Genomic DNA, 17,500 nt, shown 5'->3' with positions numbered 1-17,500 from the left:
TTCTAGGAGGAAAACAAGTTATATAAAAATAATAATCTGAATCATAAACTACACAGACTATATATATATATATATATTATATATATATATATATATATATATATATATATATATATATATATATATATATATATATATATATATATATATATATATATATATATAATTTAATATACAAGATCAAAAATCTAAAGAGTTTACCGGACACTCAACGGTACATCTCGTCGGCGGTAAAAATCCCGGCGATAAGAACTATTTATAGAAGCCTCACGCATGCGCACACGCCATTACGGTGAGATAAGCGGTCGGGGTTGGAGTGCGATCTGTGAAACTCATCAAGTTGATTGAGGGTAAATAAACGTAGAAGATTAAAAAGGCAGTATTTTCAATGGAATTTTAATGGAAGATGAGAAGTATTTTAATGACGAGTAGATTGCGAAGACGTAAAATGTTGGACGTCCATGTTGCCGTATTCTGGAAACATCCTGAATTTAAAAAATTGGCCAGAAAACTTGTCTTTCAAATATTGATCAATTGAAATGGCCTTCACCTTGGGGAAAAAATAATAACAAGCCTGGGACTTGCGAGTCATCTTTTGTTCTGTTTATTTTTCCGCAAGATAAGGCGCATTTAAATAAATCGATATTTGAAGAACGAATTATCTGGCCAAAAATTATTTTAATACGTGGCTTTACAGAGTGCGTGCGCGCCATGGTGCCGTGTTTGGAAAAAAACAACATATTATTTGAAAATTTGGCCAGAAAACTCGTCCTTCAAATATCAATCGATTTAAATGACCCTCATATTGGCATAATACTCTCAAACCTGGGACTTCGCAAAGTCCCAGGTTTGAGAGTTTTTTTTGGGTTTTTATTCGCCAAGATGAGGGTCATTTAAATCGATCGATATTTGAAATGTGAGTTTTCTGGCCAAATTTTCAAATATGGGTTTTTCTAGAGGACGGCAACATGGCGGGTGTTCCGTTCAATTGAATGTCGATGAGTGTTGAGTTGTGTAGACAGGAGGTGGTCGTAATAGTTTGTGGCATTATTAGGGGTGAAACACAATAGTAGGGGGAAGGGTTCAGTTGAAATGGAGCTACTTCATCTTCTTCTTTTTTGTCTTGGAGGGGGTAGGGGGGGGGGGTCTTGTCTCGGGAAAAAATGTGATTACCAATAATAGTGACAATCAAAGGAGCATAAAATTCATTTTACTCAAAAGAATATAGAACGATCCTTTGCAATTGATGTTGATGATGATGATGATGATGATGATGATGATGATGATGATGATGTTGATGATGATGATGATGATGATGATGATGATGATGATGATGATGATGATGATGATGATGATGAATTAAGGAAAGAAGAAATATGAAAAGACAGCTTCTTTGAGAGATGACAAGACAAATAGACAGACAGACAGACAGACCGACAGGCAGACAAGCAGGTAATCACAAAGATAGATTATTTTTTTTCATGTAAAGAAATGAAGCAAAACGGAGAGATGGAAATAATAAATTCATTGACTTAACGCGAGATAAGTACACAGACAGACAAACAGACAGATAGAGAGACGGGGCAGACACACAGATAACTGTTTTAATCTAAAGAAAGGAATACGGATAGATTTCATTGAGAGATGGCGGTGAGAATAAAGCCAGAAAGCAAGAAATCCTAGCTGACAAAGAGCGATGCTTGTTGTATGTACTCACGTTGGTGCTGAGTTGTGACGTCAGTGTATGAACCTTGTCTTGGGCCAACATCAGGTCCCGCCTCAGTTTACGAACCTGAATTGGAGTCAAATTTACGAGAATAAAAAATAATATCAATCTTGTTTGATGCAGTAGAGGAAATGAAGGGGGGAGGGAGGAGAGCCACAGAGAGAGAGAGAGAGAGAGAGAGAAGGGGGGGGGGAGACAGAGAGTGAGAGAGATAGGGGGGGGAAGAGAGAGAAACAGAGAGAGAGAGAGGATGAGAGTGAGAGAGAGGGGGGGGGGAGAGGGGGGAAAGAGAGACACAGAGAGAGGAGAGGAGGAGGAGAGAGAGAGTGAGAGAGAAACAGAGAGAGAGAGAGAGGGGAGAGGAGGAGGAGAGAGTGAGAGAGAAACATGAGAGATAAACAAAGAGAGAGAGAGAGAAACAGAGAAAGTAGTGGCGAAGGGGGGGGGGGGGAAGAGAAAGGCATGGTAAACAGAAAGATGTATATTACATAATAAACTTTACCAGTGATGAAATTACCTACAGCGGCGTAAAACACAAGAACCTAAATTATACTCTCAATGGGAACCTACCAATGAATCAAACGAATTGATTGTAGAACGCATGAAGTTGGGAAAAACAAAACAAAAACAAACAAAACAAAAACAAACAAAAAAAAAACAAACAAAAACAAAAACAAAGCAAAACAAACAAAACAATAAGAACAATGACACGACCAATATATTTTACGTTATATTTTATTTTAATAAGTCTTTTACTAACAAATCAATATCATCATCATCATCATCATCATCATCATCATCATCAACAAAGATAATTTGACCTCTCACCTCATGAGCTTGTTTATCCTCAGCCTTTGACCCCAATCCAGACACAAGGACAGTCATCGTGGACATGGACATAAGAGGTGTCGAGTGCCCGATGGGAAGAGATGGGGAAATCAGGGATGATCATCGTGGTGTTGTAGTGATGGGGAGTATCCGAAAATAATGGAAGATTGGTGTGTTGATAGAGGTAGAGGTGGTTGGGGAAGGATTGTAAGGGGGGGGGGGGAGGGGGGGGAATGGTAATGAAACATCAGTAACTGATCGTAAAGCACATTCTAAAATTATCATCATCATCATCATCATTAGGTTATTATTATTATTATTATTTTTTACTATTATTATTTTATTTAAAAAATTGTTTATTTTAATTTTTGTTTTTTTTTTTAATTTATTTATTTTCAAATAATAGTCTAATGTCACATCCAGGCCATTAAATTCAACGCTTTCAATAAGCCGGGATTTGTCAGGGGAAGTAACCTAGAAAATTGAAAACTGAAATTAAGAATCAACTTGATACAGTTGTATCCCTTGACTTAAATACTAGCTTGGTATATTATATATTATAATATTATAGAAAACGGCAGGGGCTGCCTGAAGCCTGTGATCGCGAAAATACTAACGAAGGAGTGAAAATGGCGAGGCTTGGGATGGGAACAATACAGTGTTGTTCCCATACGAAGCCTCTCCATTGTCACTCTTTCGTTCATACTATAATATTGTTACCATAACTTTAAAAAAAAATATTTAAAAAAATAATTGAGCTGTATATAGCGCAATATCCACTAAATGTGCTCAAAGCGTTTTACATGGGGTCACTGGTCAACAGCAATATTTAACATGTAGGACGGGGCATCAACTTACCGATGAGTAGACAGAGGAGGAGCTGGATACCAGGGATAATGTTGATCCATGTACTGGTTTGGATAGATGAGAAATTGGACATGATTTCATTAGGCGAACGATTTCAACGTACAATTATAGGGAATGAGATTAGCGGAAGAGTAGCGTCCCTTGATTGGACGTCACCGGCGGAAAGGTTATTAGAGAGAGAACGTCATGTTGGTTGTGCGCATGCGTCTCTCGTCCTCGCTAGGACCACCATGACGTTCTCTCTCTAATAACTTTTCCGCCGGTGACGTCACATACTATGGGTGACGTCCAATCAAGGGACGCTACTCTTCCGCTAATCTCATTCCCTATTATCATCATTATTATTATTGAACGTATTGGTGGTATTATGATTGTTGTATTTTTTATTTTTTTTTGGTGGTTATTAATAGTAACAGTTTGTTGTTTTTTTTGTTCCATTTACCATTTTTCCCCCACTTTCATGTATGTTGTCATCAAATTGTGTGATTTATTGGGGAAAGCCTAAGACTGAATAAACTTTGAAACTTTGAAACTTTGAATTATTAGGACACAGAAAAATGTAACTGTAAGCAGCTCAAGTAGACCTGTCTTCCCTCTTCCCAGACTAGACTGACATAATATTATTTTGCTCTGATGGACATCTATCTCCGGGCACTCGCTTCACAAGCAAAGGGAACCGAGATCGATCCCGGGTGCAGTCGAGATATTTCTTTCATCATTTTATTTTGTATATGCTCTTATGTACTTATAAAATAACAAAAAAAAAAAAAAAAAAACCCAAAAAAAAAAAAAAAAAAAAACAAAACAAACAACTTTAGCACACTCAACCAATGACAGTAGTAACCACCTACCGCGAATCCGATAATCTGGCAACATGAGAAATATATCACGAAAACATAAAATAATATAATATCTATATTATTATCTCTATCACAAAATATTAACTATCTATATATTATTTACAAATTAAAGCCATAAATATCCCCTCTCCAACTAGATTAGCATAATATATTATTTTCATCTGATCAATTCAACCAGAGTCAGGAAGGGCCATATAGCAAAAATATAGGGGTAAGATTTAAATATCTACACATTAAAAACTTCCGGGACTCGTGAGAATGTGTTTCTGCATTGAGGATTCCATGCATGAAAATAAATAAATATAGTTTGACTATTAACTCACTCAATCCTAGAGATTTTTGCTACTTTCCAAAATTGGAGAAAAAAAAGTGGATTAAAAATGAGCATGTGTATAGATATTCTTATTCAACTAAAAACTAAAAACATTGGCTTTGATACTACACCTATAATTTGTCTCAGAAAAATGTAATAAATAGGCATGGGGTAAAAGTAACCCAGGTTAACTACGGATATAGTCGGTTTTAGGGTTGAGCGAGTTAACTCACTCAATCCTAGAGATTTTTGCTACTTTTCAAAACTGGAAAAAAATGTATTAAAAATGAGCATGGGCATAGATAGATAGTTTTATTCGACTACCATTAACACGTAAAAATGAAAAACATTAGCTTTGATACTACGCCTATAATTTGTCTCATAAAAATGTATGAAATAGCCTAGACATGGGGTAAAAGTAACCCGGGTATACTACGGATATAGTCGGTGTTAGGGTTGAATGAGTTAATCTGCCTAAAAATCTAAATCTATTCGACAGTCGTAATCAAAATGCTAATTTAAATTAAATGTCTGCATTATGCAACACGTGCATACGGATGTAAATTAATATTAATATAGTACAGAGAATTATTTTTAAAACACACACAACACCCTCATGTTAACGATAGGCTTGTTGGGCAATGCTAATTACACTCACTAGGGTGATAAGGTAATGACAGGGCACACCACGATTTGCATTATAATTTCTATTATAATTCCAATGTATGGGTATTCTGAGAGAGTAATGTTATTATTAAAGTAAAAAAAAAGAAGTCTTTCAGAGTAAATAGGCTCATGGAGCCGGAGTTTTATCCCGGTTTCTATAGTGTGAAAAGGAACAATAGCAATTGCATACTACCCTTTGGATAGGACGCTAGTCTATCGCGAAGTATACTTTCAACCAGATCCTAACAGACCAAGCTACGCATTTACTGCTGGGTAAACAAGGGGAGGGAGGGGGGGGGGGCGCAAAAGAAAAAATCTCGACTGCACCCGGGATCGATCTTGGTCCGGTCCCTTTGCGCGTGAAGTGAGTGCTCTACCAACTGAGCTATCAGGACCCCCAATGTTATTATTAGTTCGATTTAAATATAGACAGAAGATATTGAATGAGGTCTAGTAGAAAACAGGTTACCGAGGTGGCCTATATTACGTCATGAAACGAATTTGGTTACTTGTGACTCGTGAGGGGAATACAATCACGGAATAAACACCGTGGAAAGCATTAGGAACGACGAAACTCTTGGAAATGCGCTATAAAAATATGAAGTTTATACTTAATATACAACAAGCGAAATTCCCCAGTTTATAAGAGATTTATATTTATTCTATAATTTCCTTTTAGCTTACGTGATAAAAATACACCCCACCCCGTCTCTGATTAGCCTTATGAAAACAAAAGCTATTCTAACTGATATGAATTTGAAATCTGATCATCAAGTACAAACTCATGTACTTTAACCATTTAATACCAATCATTGAAACAATAATATGGAGAAAAAATAACACCCAACTTTTCAACCATTTCCGGCTAATCCATCAAACTATCAGCCATGGGACACTATCAATCAATGTGCAAAAAACTTTTTTATAGACATGCATGATGGTCAAAACCAATTTAATAAAAGTAGAACAAGACACTAAATTAAAATAACACCATGCATGCTTTCATTAGTAGTAGATATATAGTATCGTAACGACGAGAGAGAGAAAATCAATGCACTTTGAATTTTGAGTTATTGTGATTTAGGGTAAATAACAACAGAATCTAAACAAATATCACCACAAGGACAAAACATGTGTAGCATGGCTGCCACAGCCAATTGGATTCAGTAGTCTGATGTCACGCCGCTCGGCAACGGCGGCCATCTTGGTTCTAAACAAAAAAAAAAAAATCATTACTTTTCATTCTTCAAGCTGGCTAGAACTTTTCATGTCTTGTGACCAGAATGTGTTAAAGTCAAAACTTGATCAAATTTATGGGGGTTTTTTTTCCCTCTGGATACGCTTTTATGCTCGACGGAGAAATATTTCATACGGGCGTCCGCCATTGTTCCGATAGTTTAGAGCGAGTGTTGCTAAGTTACCATGCGTCATTAGGAAGGAAGTGACGTTACGACTATTGAATCCTATTGCGCCCTGACAGCCACTCGGTTCTTCATTTGTGCCCCAATTCGGAATCGGGACACGCGGTTGAGTAGTCAGATAAATTATAAAGTTCTGAATCTCTATATTTTCTTAATAACCAGAATATCCTTGATTGCTCCAAGCATTGTTTAAAGAACAGACCTGTCTAGTCAAAGCAAATAATATAATAAATGTTTATCATTTCCCCTCCTCTATTCCAGCTTTGGTGTTTTAGTCACAGTGATCGAGGTAAGGGGGGGGGGGGGGGTTAGTATTTTTCGTCTAGGAAATCTTTAGAGCGAAATTCAACTGAAATCCCCATATAGGGCTAATTTTATGTCGATTCAAGTCTGTTTTTGGCTGTTTAGATTTTTTGTCTCTCTGATATTAATATAATAATATAATAACCTAAAACTCCTACACTTCTGATGTATTATCCTACTCTTTGAAACTCCAATTTTTTGTCAAAGGAGTGAGTGAGTGACTTACCGGAAGACAGACACGCGTAGTCACTAAGATGGGAATAGTCCAGGGTGTTGGATTTGCACAGATCTGAACGACACATGCAAAACAACCAGTTACTATAAATAGTAGTAATAAGGGAACTCAATACAATGATGGTGACGTCATGATGATGGGATCATTAAATGACGACGTATGATTGGGCGAGAAATGTCAATGTGCTCCGTCATGTCTGATGAAGATTAATTGACCTATTTTTTTAAACCGTATTTTGTTATTGTTAACGTGTGGGGACTGAATTAGGTATTGTTTCGATTGATAGAATGAAGTTGAAGTCACTCAGGACTTTGTTATTGCTTTTTGCCATCCGCGTTTATGAGTAATTCTCACTAAACTGTATAAACCAAACGTTCAAGGTTACTTCGAGTTTTTTGTGTTGGTCCTTCTACTTCCGGATGGCAATGTTGTGAGTTTCTAAGCCAAGCGCATATTGTCTATACATCACAGTTTGTTTGTTTTCGTAAATATTTAATGATAATTATCTCATGATTTTATGAAGTAAAAATTATTTCATGTGAATTGCCTTTTCGGTCATATTATGGTAAAGTTTTTCTTGAATATTGAGCTCCTTCCAAACTCTCTGAGAAAATAATATCTCATTTGTTTTGGTAAACTAAGCAAATACCTTTTGATAGGGCCAAGTCATCTGTCGTGAAAATGAGATGCATGATGAATGATGTTACATTATGACCACAAAAGAATTAATCAATCAAAACATGCATTCAAACAAGTCAAAATGTTAATAAAATAAAACATGGTATACAAAATTGCCAACTACGAATCACAAGAGCTTTTGACCTGGCTATTAAATCATCGTTCTTTTACTGAAATAGTTTCGCAGTTTATTATTAATAATTGATTGATTCACTCAAGTTCTTACAATATCTGGCTTTAAAATTGGCAACAAAACTGCGTAACTGTGTCTGTTTGATGTGACGAGTCATCTTCTGACTAGTAAAAAAAATACGCTTTGAAAATATTGCGCTATATGAAAATGAAATTTGCTTTTTTCTAAATATCATCAGCGAATTGTAATGCGTCTTCGAGTTTAGATAATAATTTTATAATCAAAACGTGAATTTTGTTTATCTAAATAATTCTTATCTTAAAACCAGATGGTCGTTCTAAGCCATTTTTACAGTTTGGACGATGAGGAAATCGCGTGTTTCTTTGACTGGTCCAGTTACGGAATCGGACTAGGGAGGTAGAGCGTGAAATGTGTTTATTTGAATAATTCTAATCTTCAAATATACTCATCCTTCAAAGCCGTGTTTTACACACTATGACGTCACATAGTAATTGGCAGTTTTGTACTTTTCTCAACCGAATAAACACATCATATCATGCTATTGCCAAAAGCATTCCAAATATCAAATTAACGTCAAATCTAGGGGAGGGAAAACTGCCTTTTTTTTTAACGGATAAAAAATCTTAAATTTGGAATGAATAAAACTTTTTTTTTAATGAATACTACAGTATTCTCTATATCTTTGGAAAACTTCCATTAAAGACTTAAAAATAAAATAAAAATTTTGTTTCCTAGCAATGACATGATGCGTTTATTTATGTCATAAATATGTTAATATCATGTCATGAATATCAAAATGAATTCAAGAATCTTCATATAGTAAGTAAATAGAGCTGCATAATTGCACATATCTACAGCGGCCAAATCGTTCTAACGGCTTTAAAATATTCCAATATGCACTAAATTGTCTCTGCACAATTCAACTCAATCAGATGCAGATGTTAAAGAGCATGTTTTTGTTTCATTTGTTTTGGTTATGGCTTTGTTTTTTTTTTTTTTTTGTTGAAAAGATAAATATGGCTGTAGAAATTCTTTTAAACACAGCTTTGTTGATATTCTATCAAAATCAAATTAAATGGTAATATTGAACACAATTATCACTGCATTTAACGGAGATTATTTTCTACTTAAATCTGAAAATAATCAACATGTGCCGTGTTTGATTTAAATATCCACGTATAGAGGAATCTGAAAAAAAAAATTTAACACATGGCAAAATATGAATTAAAAAAGTAAATAGCTTTTATGCTATTCTGATTTTCTCCCCAGAAAGATTAAAGCATGCTGAAATACGGAGTTAATGACCAGGCAGACAGCTGAAAAAAAAAATTAAAATATTGAAATAAATAAAGTATGTTACGTCTAAAACAGACAATTAAAATGACAATAAAGACAAAATGACTTTGATGGCCTCTGGAGTTTTTTTCTTAAAGATCTAAGGACAAAAAGACAAGTCATTCAATTAAAAGTGCGGCAATAATTAAAAGAATGGGCGTGGGGGTTATAAAGCATTTATAAAATCGGATGCTCCGTGAATGGATTGTGGAAAAAGCCTTCAAAAGGAGCGAAAGATCACTGCTGGACAAGAGTAAGTATAAGCGGTTGGGGAACTTAGAAAATTATGATGGGATGGAAGATAGTTTCACTTACGACTGTCGTCTTCGTCTCGGCTTGCCCTTTTGCCAAGGGAATATGGCAAGGACGAGTGGGTGCTCGATCGAACAACTGCTGGGATATTCATACAAGGAGAAGAAGCAGATGAAGGAGGGGGTGGGTAAGACATGGGGTAAGTAAAGCGAGAAGATTGACTGAGAGTAGGGGAGATGGGGGCTGTGCTTGAAGAAGTGGCTGCAGCGATCTGCTGGGAGAAGGAGTCGGTCCTGGGGAACTGGTCTTCATTGAAAGAAGAGTGCTTAGTGCTGGAGTAAGCGCTGTCGGATTTAATACTGTTGGATCTCTGAAGACCCGAATGGTGAGAGGGCGTGGCTGGGAGCGACGGCGGAAGATCTGGAATAGTAATGGCGATTCGGCCAGAGGCCTTGGTTACTCGAGCCTGCAAAAGATGAGGGTGGTGGGGGCTTGAGAAGGAATCGTAGGTCTCCGAGTCTGAAACAGCATGTGAGTGGAAAGGGTGGGGAGGGGGAGGGGTGTGCCCTACGCCGTTTCCGGCGGAGGTAGAGGATTTGAGCCACATACTTCCGGGTCCTAGGACGGAGTTTCTCGGGCTGGATGCGAATTCCAGCGGCACGTAGTTAGATCCGGGGATCCTTGCGTGAAGCTCCTGGAGATTGACGTAGTGGCTTGAGGGTTGCTTGCTGGCGTACGTGGCGTGGGGGTTGGATATGATAGTCCCGCCGACTAAAGGAGAGGCAGGGTCGCTGTGAGGCGTTGCACCAGGAATATTGTTACCGTTATTCATATTGTTTTTGCTTCCGAAGAGCCTCCTCCGGCCCAGAGAGTTCGATTGATAATCACGATCGGTCTGAGTACAACCGTGCTTTTACTCGGCGTCAGGCCGACGCTGCCTTTCCTCTTCCGTTCTAAAGTAGAACCTGAAGAATAATCGTCCAAACTGCCATGACTGGGAAGCATTGGATTTTTCCCCATGTGCTTCGGGCCAAGAGGGTCAGCCGATTCTGGCCTTGGGACACCGTCGACTCCATGCTTGGCCAACCGGCTGCCCACAGCAGAGGAACCACTACCGGATGATTTAGATCCACCATTGGAAGTGCCGTTGCCGTTCTTACTTCCACCGCTTCCTCCAGAGAAATTACTCGCGTTTGACAGAGGTCTCCGGTATCCGAATTGAGTTCCCGGGCCGTTGCTACTTGGAGGAGTGGCCATTCCACTTCCCCCGCTGGACATGACCGGATTTCCACGACCTGCTGCTACTTGACTCAGGTGTCGTCTCATACTCGCCTCGAGCAAATGAGACTGGTCTGTATTCGTCTCACTGTCTCGTTTTACCATCGACGGCGAGAAGGGACGTGATAAATGAGACGGCGCGTCGTAATCTCCCTCGCTGTGATAAGCGTAGTCGGGATTGGACAGTTTGCGCAGGGAACTATAACCTCCACTGTCACTTCTTGAAGAAGGCCAGCCATACTCGACGGGATCGCTGCTTAAAAGTTTGTTTGGGTCGTTGCTAAGGAGCTTACTTCCGGGCCCGGTTAGAGAGTATTTCCGGCCCCAGCTGGGGATAACTCCGCTACCAGGGCCCACAGGGCCGTAACCGGAGTCGCTGTGATAATCGGGGCTCATGTAAGAACTGGTGCCGAGGTTTGGAGCTCGTTTTCCAGGGCCCCCGTGTCCCAGCGGGCTTCCGTTCGGGTAACTGCTAGGACCGTGGAAGGCGAGAACATCCTTAGGGCCTCTTTTGATGCTGCTGTAAGGGTTGTCGGACAGCGCCCCGGCAGATGATCCAGTTAGGTTCTCGTCGGTGCTGATTTCAGCGATCGTATCACTGATCTCTCCACTACTGATGGAGCTACTGTCGTCAAAGCTGGAAATAGAAAGAAAGAAAAAATAAAGTTTAAAAATTAATAAATTAATTAATTGATATATTAACATTATTTTCAACGTGTTATAGTTATTTTGTTTTCTTGTTGATTACTACTTGTGACTGTGAAATATAAATCTGAAAAAGGTGAGATTTTGGAACAGTTTTAGACGAAGCAGAGAGAGAATAAATGTAAAGCCGTGCTTCAAAACGACAGTTTATCCCGATGACATGATTTCAGAGTCAACAACAAAAAATTGGATACAGATTTCATATATTATAAAAGGCATAAATACAATTCCGTGAATTAACAAAAATCAAATTTTCACAATTTTAATCACTAGTAGTTTATAATCACTTTTTAGTATATAATCACTTTTATATTATAATCACTTTTAGATTATAATTATTTTTACTTATAGTTAAGAATCATTTTTTGATGCCTGGTTCCCACGACATAAGAGACAAAAGTCATAATACAAAAAGCAATTTAAATTATATATATATATATATATATATATATATATATATATATATATATATATATATGTATTAATACCGGATAGGGAGACTTTTGGTACCCCTATTAGTTCATTTTACAGTACTTTACCAATAGGGAGACCAAAATCCGGTCCCCTATTGATTTGACCTCTAGCACATTCACTTTTCTATTTTTAGTTTAAAGTTGTCAACCCAACCGTCAAGGATATATAATTGTAAATCATAGTATTGAAGTTATTTGTTAAACACCACAGTAAGAAGAGTTATGCCTAAATTTTCACGTTGGTCAATAAGGTGACCGCCTGAAAAAAGTACAATAGGGGTACCAGTGTTTTCATCGATATATTTCAATAGTGAGGCAATATATCTTTCCGAAATTTTCTCTAAAATTCTAGAGCATTATATGGATTTTTATAGTAATGAAAACCTAATATAAAATTGTGTGAAAGTTGATGAACTGAGGAATGAACAAGATATACGAATTATAATCTATTTTTAGAAACAGATTTATCGAATCTTGGTCCGGATTCTTATCTTGGTGACAAGAGACAAGCAAACATAGTAACTCTTTTTTTCGTGAAACGTATGTTTAGTCAATTTCGCGCATAAAGAGGCACTCGGCACTCACTCACTCCGCAAGTCAGTAGTAGGTGGTTATCAGTTATCAGCTTTAATTCTTAGTCAAACGCTTCATCAAACCCATTATTGAGTAGCATGTTGATGCCTGATGCCAGTTGAAGCCATCTCGACGTCGTGAAATGGAGCATCTTCTGTCATAGCAGTAGAATCGTCAGATGCCGCATTTAAATCCTCCATTCCAGGCGTTGCTGTTGCCATATCGATCTTCGAAATGATTTGGTCTAGACGTCAAGTTGACCCGTTCTATGTCTGAAGAGATTTTAAAGTGCAATACCTAACATTATATCTTGATCTACAAAAGAGTCTTTTTAAATGAACCGCTGTGTTTCTATATTTTTCAAGAACCAATGATTATCTGATAACAACTGACTTGCGGAGAGAGTGGCCGACGGACGTCCTCTCTATAGCCGCAAGTATTTTTTCGTCACTTGCTGAGTTCCAAACTAGACGTCTATGGCATCGTGGGGTAAATTGATGCTGGAGGCATCATTGAAGAGACACCGAGATAATTTAAATGGTAAGTTATTGGCCATTCTTATTACATCACTGTTGATTTAAGATTTTCAATAGGGTAGACATCACAATCACACACACACACGATTGATGATTGTCACTTGTCAGTCAGTCATTTGGAAGTGGAGTCAGATAATTCGGGAACTTCTGTAGACTGTAGATTCACACTAGTGAGTAAGATCTGTCGTTTACTACTACTACTACTACTACTACCACTACTACTTTTAGTTTTAGCTTTATCCAACTCAACACTTCTCGTGTTTATTTTATTTTGGCAAAACTAGAATGGATTTTTGAAAAGAATATAAAATAATTTAAACTTAAACCTGTCTTTGCATCTTGCTTTATGCATACAGTATGCCATATCACAGCCATCACAAAATCATAGTTTAATGTTGAGAATATGCTATTTCTTTTGTAACTTCAGATCAGAGAGATTTGAGCTTTAAAAATCCTGAAAAATGTCTTGCTGTCAATCCAGACAACCCTTTTGATGTGATCTATGATGTTAATGGTAAGAATGTAATTTGATGAGGAAATGAATAACATTTAGGTACACATAGTTTGCTTTTTTTTTTTTTTTTTTTTTGAGTCATGATGTGTAATACTATTACAGTCCACTCCGGATAATTGCAACTCGTTTAATCGCAACTTTCGGTTAATCACAATATTTCCTAAGCAATGGAAATAATTCTATATAAAAGTCACTGGTTAATTGCAACAAACTTCGGTTTTTTAAAAAGTGGTAAATTCAAGAAATCAAACAGTATATCATGATTAAATTTCATCATGGATGAAATCGTGACAGGTTGAAGAATCGAGAGTGAGCAGGATTTAATGCTACAGTAGTGTGTCACCACTCTGTTAGAGTCGAAAGAGGGCGGGGCTCTGCAGTATGGGTTTGTGACGTCATCGGTGGCCATTAAATAGAAGAGGGGTGGGGCTGGTCATAATCTTGACAACAGGTTATAAATGACAGTTATAAAGAGAGACTGAGCGATATCCTTTGTTTTAGGATTAACAACTGTGCATTGTGACCAACGAGTTTGGTGAGAGCTTATTGTCTCTCATTAAGGCTAATCTCTTTAACTCTGACAAATGTTGAATTGTTGAGAAAAAAGATTGAAACTTCTTCCAATCTGAATAAGATATCGGCTTGCTTCATAGCTGCTTTTGGTTGACAAATCTACACGGGGCTGCCATATGGTTTTTGTTTCAATCAAATTGCTCTGTATGTGGTGGACTAAGAATATTATTTACTGGTTTGAGTTGACAATAAATGTGTAAAATGTTGAAATAGTGGACAGGAAACTGAATTTCGGTTAATCCCAACATTTTCGATGATCCCAAGGTATTGCGATTATCCTAAGTGGACTGTACCTGAATCTTGAACGAAAAACTATCATATGGATATGATTATAGACAGATTGGTTTCTGGAATTATATTTCCGTCCTCCCTTGCCAACTCTGACGTTCTTGAAATTTAAAAGAAAATAGCCAGAAGGTTTCGGACTTAATTTTCTTTTTTTTTCCAAAGGACAATAGTCATAAGGTAAATAATTTTTTAAAAATCCTTTTACAGCACAAGATGGCATGATTTTTTGTTTAAGAGTTTAGAGAAAAACTTGCACATGATAGTCTTCAGCTTTTTTTTTTGTTGTTTTTATTTTCTATATAGACTCCAACTCAGAGCCTGAAAGTGATGCAGAACAAAGTTCCATATCACATGATTCATTTGTGGTAAGTATGTACATTAAAATAAAATCATAACATTTGTATAGCGTTTATCCACAGTTGGCACCATGCTCAAAATGCTTCACATCAACATATTTTGTGGTGGACAAAACACATTTGCCACAAAAGATGAGACCTGCAGTCTGTTAGGCGCAATACAATATTTCAGGACAAGGACAACACTGTTTTACACCAGTGAGATCTCCTAGTTTTTTGTTGTTAAAAATTTTTCTTTGCAGTGGACTTCGCCAACAATAACACTATTTTAAACCTTCCTCGTTATATTTTGAAGTGATATTCATTGATGAGCCATTCACATTTGAAGTCGTTTGTTTTTTTATTTGACAAAATGTGAAAATGATGCGTTTCCAGGAAAAATTAAAATAGCTTCTGTTGGGATTATACTTTTGATCTCGCATTTTGTCCAAATTCTCTTGCATCGTAATGTTTATCAACTTTTTTTGTTAACTATATTGCAGTTGCAAGGTTAGGAAGTTCATATTGTTGCAATGACAACCGTTTATATGTCCAGAATCGTAGTGATATAAAAAATTGTTTTGTAGTTGTTGGTCCTGGTGTAGGATTTAAAGAGTTGGTTAAAAACGGTTTACTGAAACCCTGGTTGGTGTATCTATATTTATCCAAGCACAGTTGAACATATTAAATACTTAGACAATATGTCTGCCTTTCTCAACTCTTTTTTATTATACTTGCATTATTAACCAGCTAATTGTTTAGTTGGATTATTAAACAATGGCTCTTCATGTTTATTGTCAACATGAATAAATTGATTGATCTGTCATCTTTTCCACAAAATATACAGGGTCCCGATTTTGTTGCTGACTCCGAGTCTGATTCCTCTACGTACTCTGTGAGGTACCCAATGCTGAGTACATCATTGTCTTTGGAACCTAGTGCTCATTCCCCAACTCAGTCAGAGCCTCATCCACAACTATCACAGACTGAACCTCGTTGCCAGTCTGGGACCCAGGTTCAACCCGAATGCTATACACTTGCAAACCAACGTGTTACGTGCAATGGTGAGTCATTTTTTTGTCATTCTTCTCCTTTGATATTTGTGGGATCAATTTTAATTTACCCATTCCTTTTAAAAGAAAACTTCCACCCCCTCCATGGTGCTGCATTTGTGTTATTGCATTTTTTTTCTGTTTTGGCAGTGCTGCGTCGCAAAATACGCTACCATTTACATAACAAGCACAAATCCAAATTTGATAGGGTGGACATCTTAGAATCTGAAACCCCAATGTGTGAGTGATATCAGTGAAACCAGCCATAAAAATGTTCATGTTTATTTTATTGGGGTTTTTTTTTGTCTGTAATAGACTTAAATTGCTTGTATTGTAAGTGTTAAAATGGTTTTTTTTGTTACAACCCATCTATATATTAAAACTGTTTCTTTGTATTTCTATGATGCTTAAGGCTTTTTTTCACAGACCAGCTGGAAACTTAACGAGAATCAGAGTAGATAACATTTTTATTAATCTTGCAACCTAAACAGTATATGATGATTGGGAGCATTTAAAGAAAAGCACATTTCTTTTTAATTTGTCGGTACTAAAATTATACTTTGATAATGCCTGCTGTGCTACAAACCCTTTTGACTTCCAGGTTCAATATTTTTCTTTATTCTAAAATTCTTGGGTTTCCTTTCAATGACAACTGAGATCATTAAAATTCAGCTCACAACATGATGTGTGTAGATTTGATGAAAACATATGTTCGAGTTGAGAAGCAGTGTTCACGAACTTGCTGATCGTTTTTACTAGCATTTATTTTCCTAACTTACCTGTATCAATTAACAAAGGCAAGACTCAAATATTTTCTATCTGAACAGTGTGTTTGTTATTGAAATATTTCCGGCATATACATGTCATATTTCATTCCCACAAAATATAAATCAGGATTAAGTTGTCTGGGCATCAGCATCGTTCAGGCAGTTGGGGGGAAGTCTTTAAGGAATTAATGAAGCCGATGCTCAACCGGTCTGGAGGACGTTTGATTGATGTCGGCTGTTTGTTCTGCCAGCCGGTGATGTTTTCTCACTCCCTCAATGACAAAGAAAGTCATTGTTATGACTATGAACTATAGTCTATTATTACTTTTGTTACTATATTAATTGTTACTTATAGCCGCTACTGTTTATTATTATTATTATTATTATTATTATTATTATTATTATTATTATTATTATTATTATTATTATTATTATTATTATGATATTGCCTTCATTGCATTCTATTACTATTATTGATATAATTAATTTCTGATTGTTGTAAATAATTTATGTGAATTGAATTTTGTCGATTGGCCAAGGGCCTACAATAAACTTAAATGAAATGTTAGTCTTTGGATAGGACTTGGGTCTATTCTTGATTGCTTTTCCGCCTGGGTCGAGTGAAGCATTTGGAGTAAATTTTGTTGCTCAACGTAAAAAACATGACGCTTACCATTCCGCTGATACTGATACCTCCAAGGGGTGGTTGGGGAAAAACCTAAAATTCTTTTGACATTCTGTCTGATTTTTCGCTGAAACAACAAAGGA

The 17,500-nt window shown here is 36.8% G+C and overlaps 2 protein-coding genes across 5 annotated transcripts in view; one reads left to right on the top strand and one right to left on the bottom strand.

Moving 5' to 3' along the window:
• Nucleotides 1-11,553, bottom strand: part of LOC144967492 (neuron navigator 2-like) — a 129,755-nt gene extending 118,202 nt beyond the window's left edge. The window contains exons 1-5 of one of the 4 annotated variants that reach the window (XM_078904814.1): nucleotides 10,248-11,553; nucleotides 7,211-7,273; nucleotides 3,413-3,465; nucleotides 2,555-2,578; nucleotides 1,718-1,792 (exon numbers count right to left, since the gene is read on the bottom strand). In XM_078904814.1, the coding sequence (XP_078760940.1) occupies nucleotides 1,718-1,792; nucleotides 2,555-2,578; nucleotides 3,413-3,465; nucleotides 7,211-7,273; nucleotides 10,248-10,470 (438 nt within the window). In that variant the 5' untranslated portion in view covers nucleotides 10,471-11,553. Of the gene's footprint in view, nucleotides 1-1,717; nucleotides 1,793-2,554; nucleotides 2,579-3,412; nucleotides 3,466-7,210; nucleotides 7,274-9,701 lie in introns of all 4 variants that reach the window. The other 3 variants (XM_078904812.1, XM_078904813.1, XM_078904815.1) reach the window with 3 other exon arrangements.
• Nucleotides 11,554-13,008: 1,455 nt separating this feature from the next.
• Nucleotides 13,009-17,500, top strand: part of LOC144966885 (uncharacterized) — a 13,060-nt gene continuing 8,568 nt past the window's right edge. Inside the window, exons 1-4 of the mRNA XM_078903590.1 lie at nucleotides 13,009-13,207; nucleotides 13,631-13,717; nucleotides 14,882-14,943; nucleotides 15,761-15,928. Coding sequence (XP_078759716.1) covers nucleotides 13,144-13,207; nucleotides 13,631-13,717; nucleotides 14,882-14,943; nucleotides 15,761-15,928 — 381 coding nt within the window. The 5' untranslated portion in view covers nucleotides 13,009-13,143. The remainder of the gene's footprint in view (nucleotides 13,208-13,630; nucleotides 13,718-14,881; nucleotides 14,944-15,760; nucleotides 15,929-17,500) is intronic.

This window comes from Berghia stephanieae, chromosome 3, assembly GCF_034508935.2.
Source record: "Berghia stephanieae isolate SIO BIC M18660-M18661 chromosome 3, UCSD_Bste_1.3, whole genome shotgun sequence".
NCBI classification, from domain to species: Eukaryota; Metazoa; Mollusca; class Gastropoda; order Nudibranchia; family Aeolidiidae; genus Berghia; species Berghia stephanieae.
Note: the sequence above shows the minus strand (reverse complement) of the source record. Positions and strands in the feature narration are given on the sequence as shown.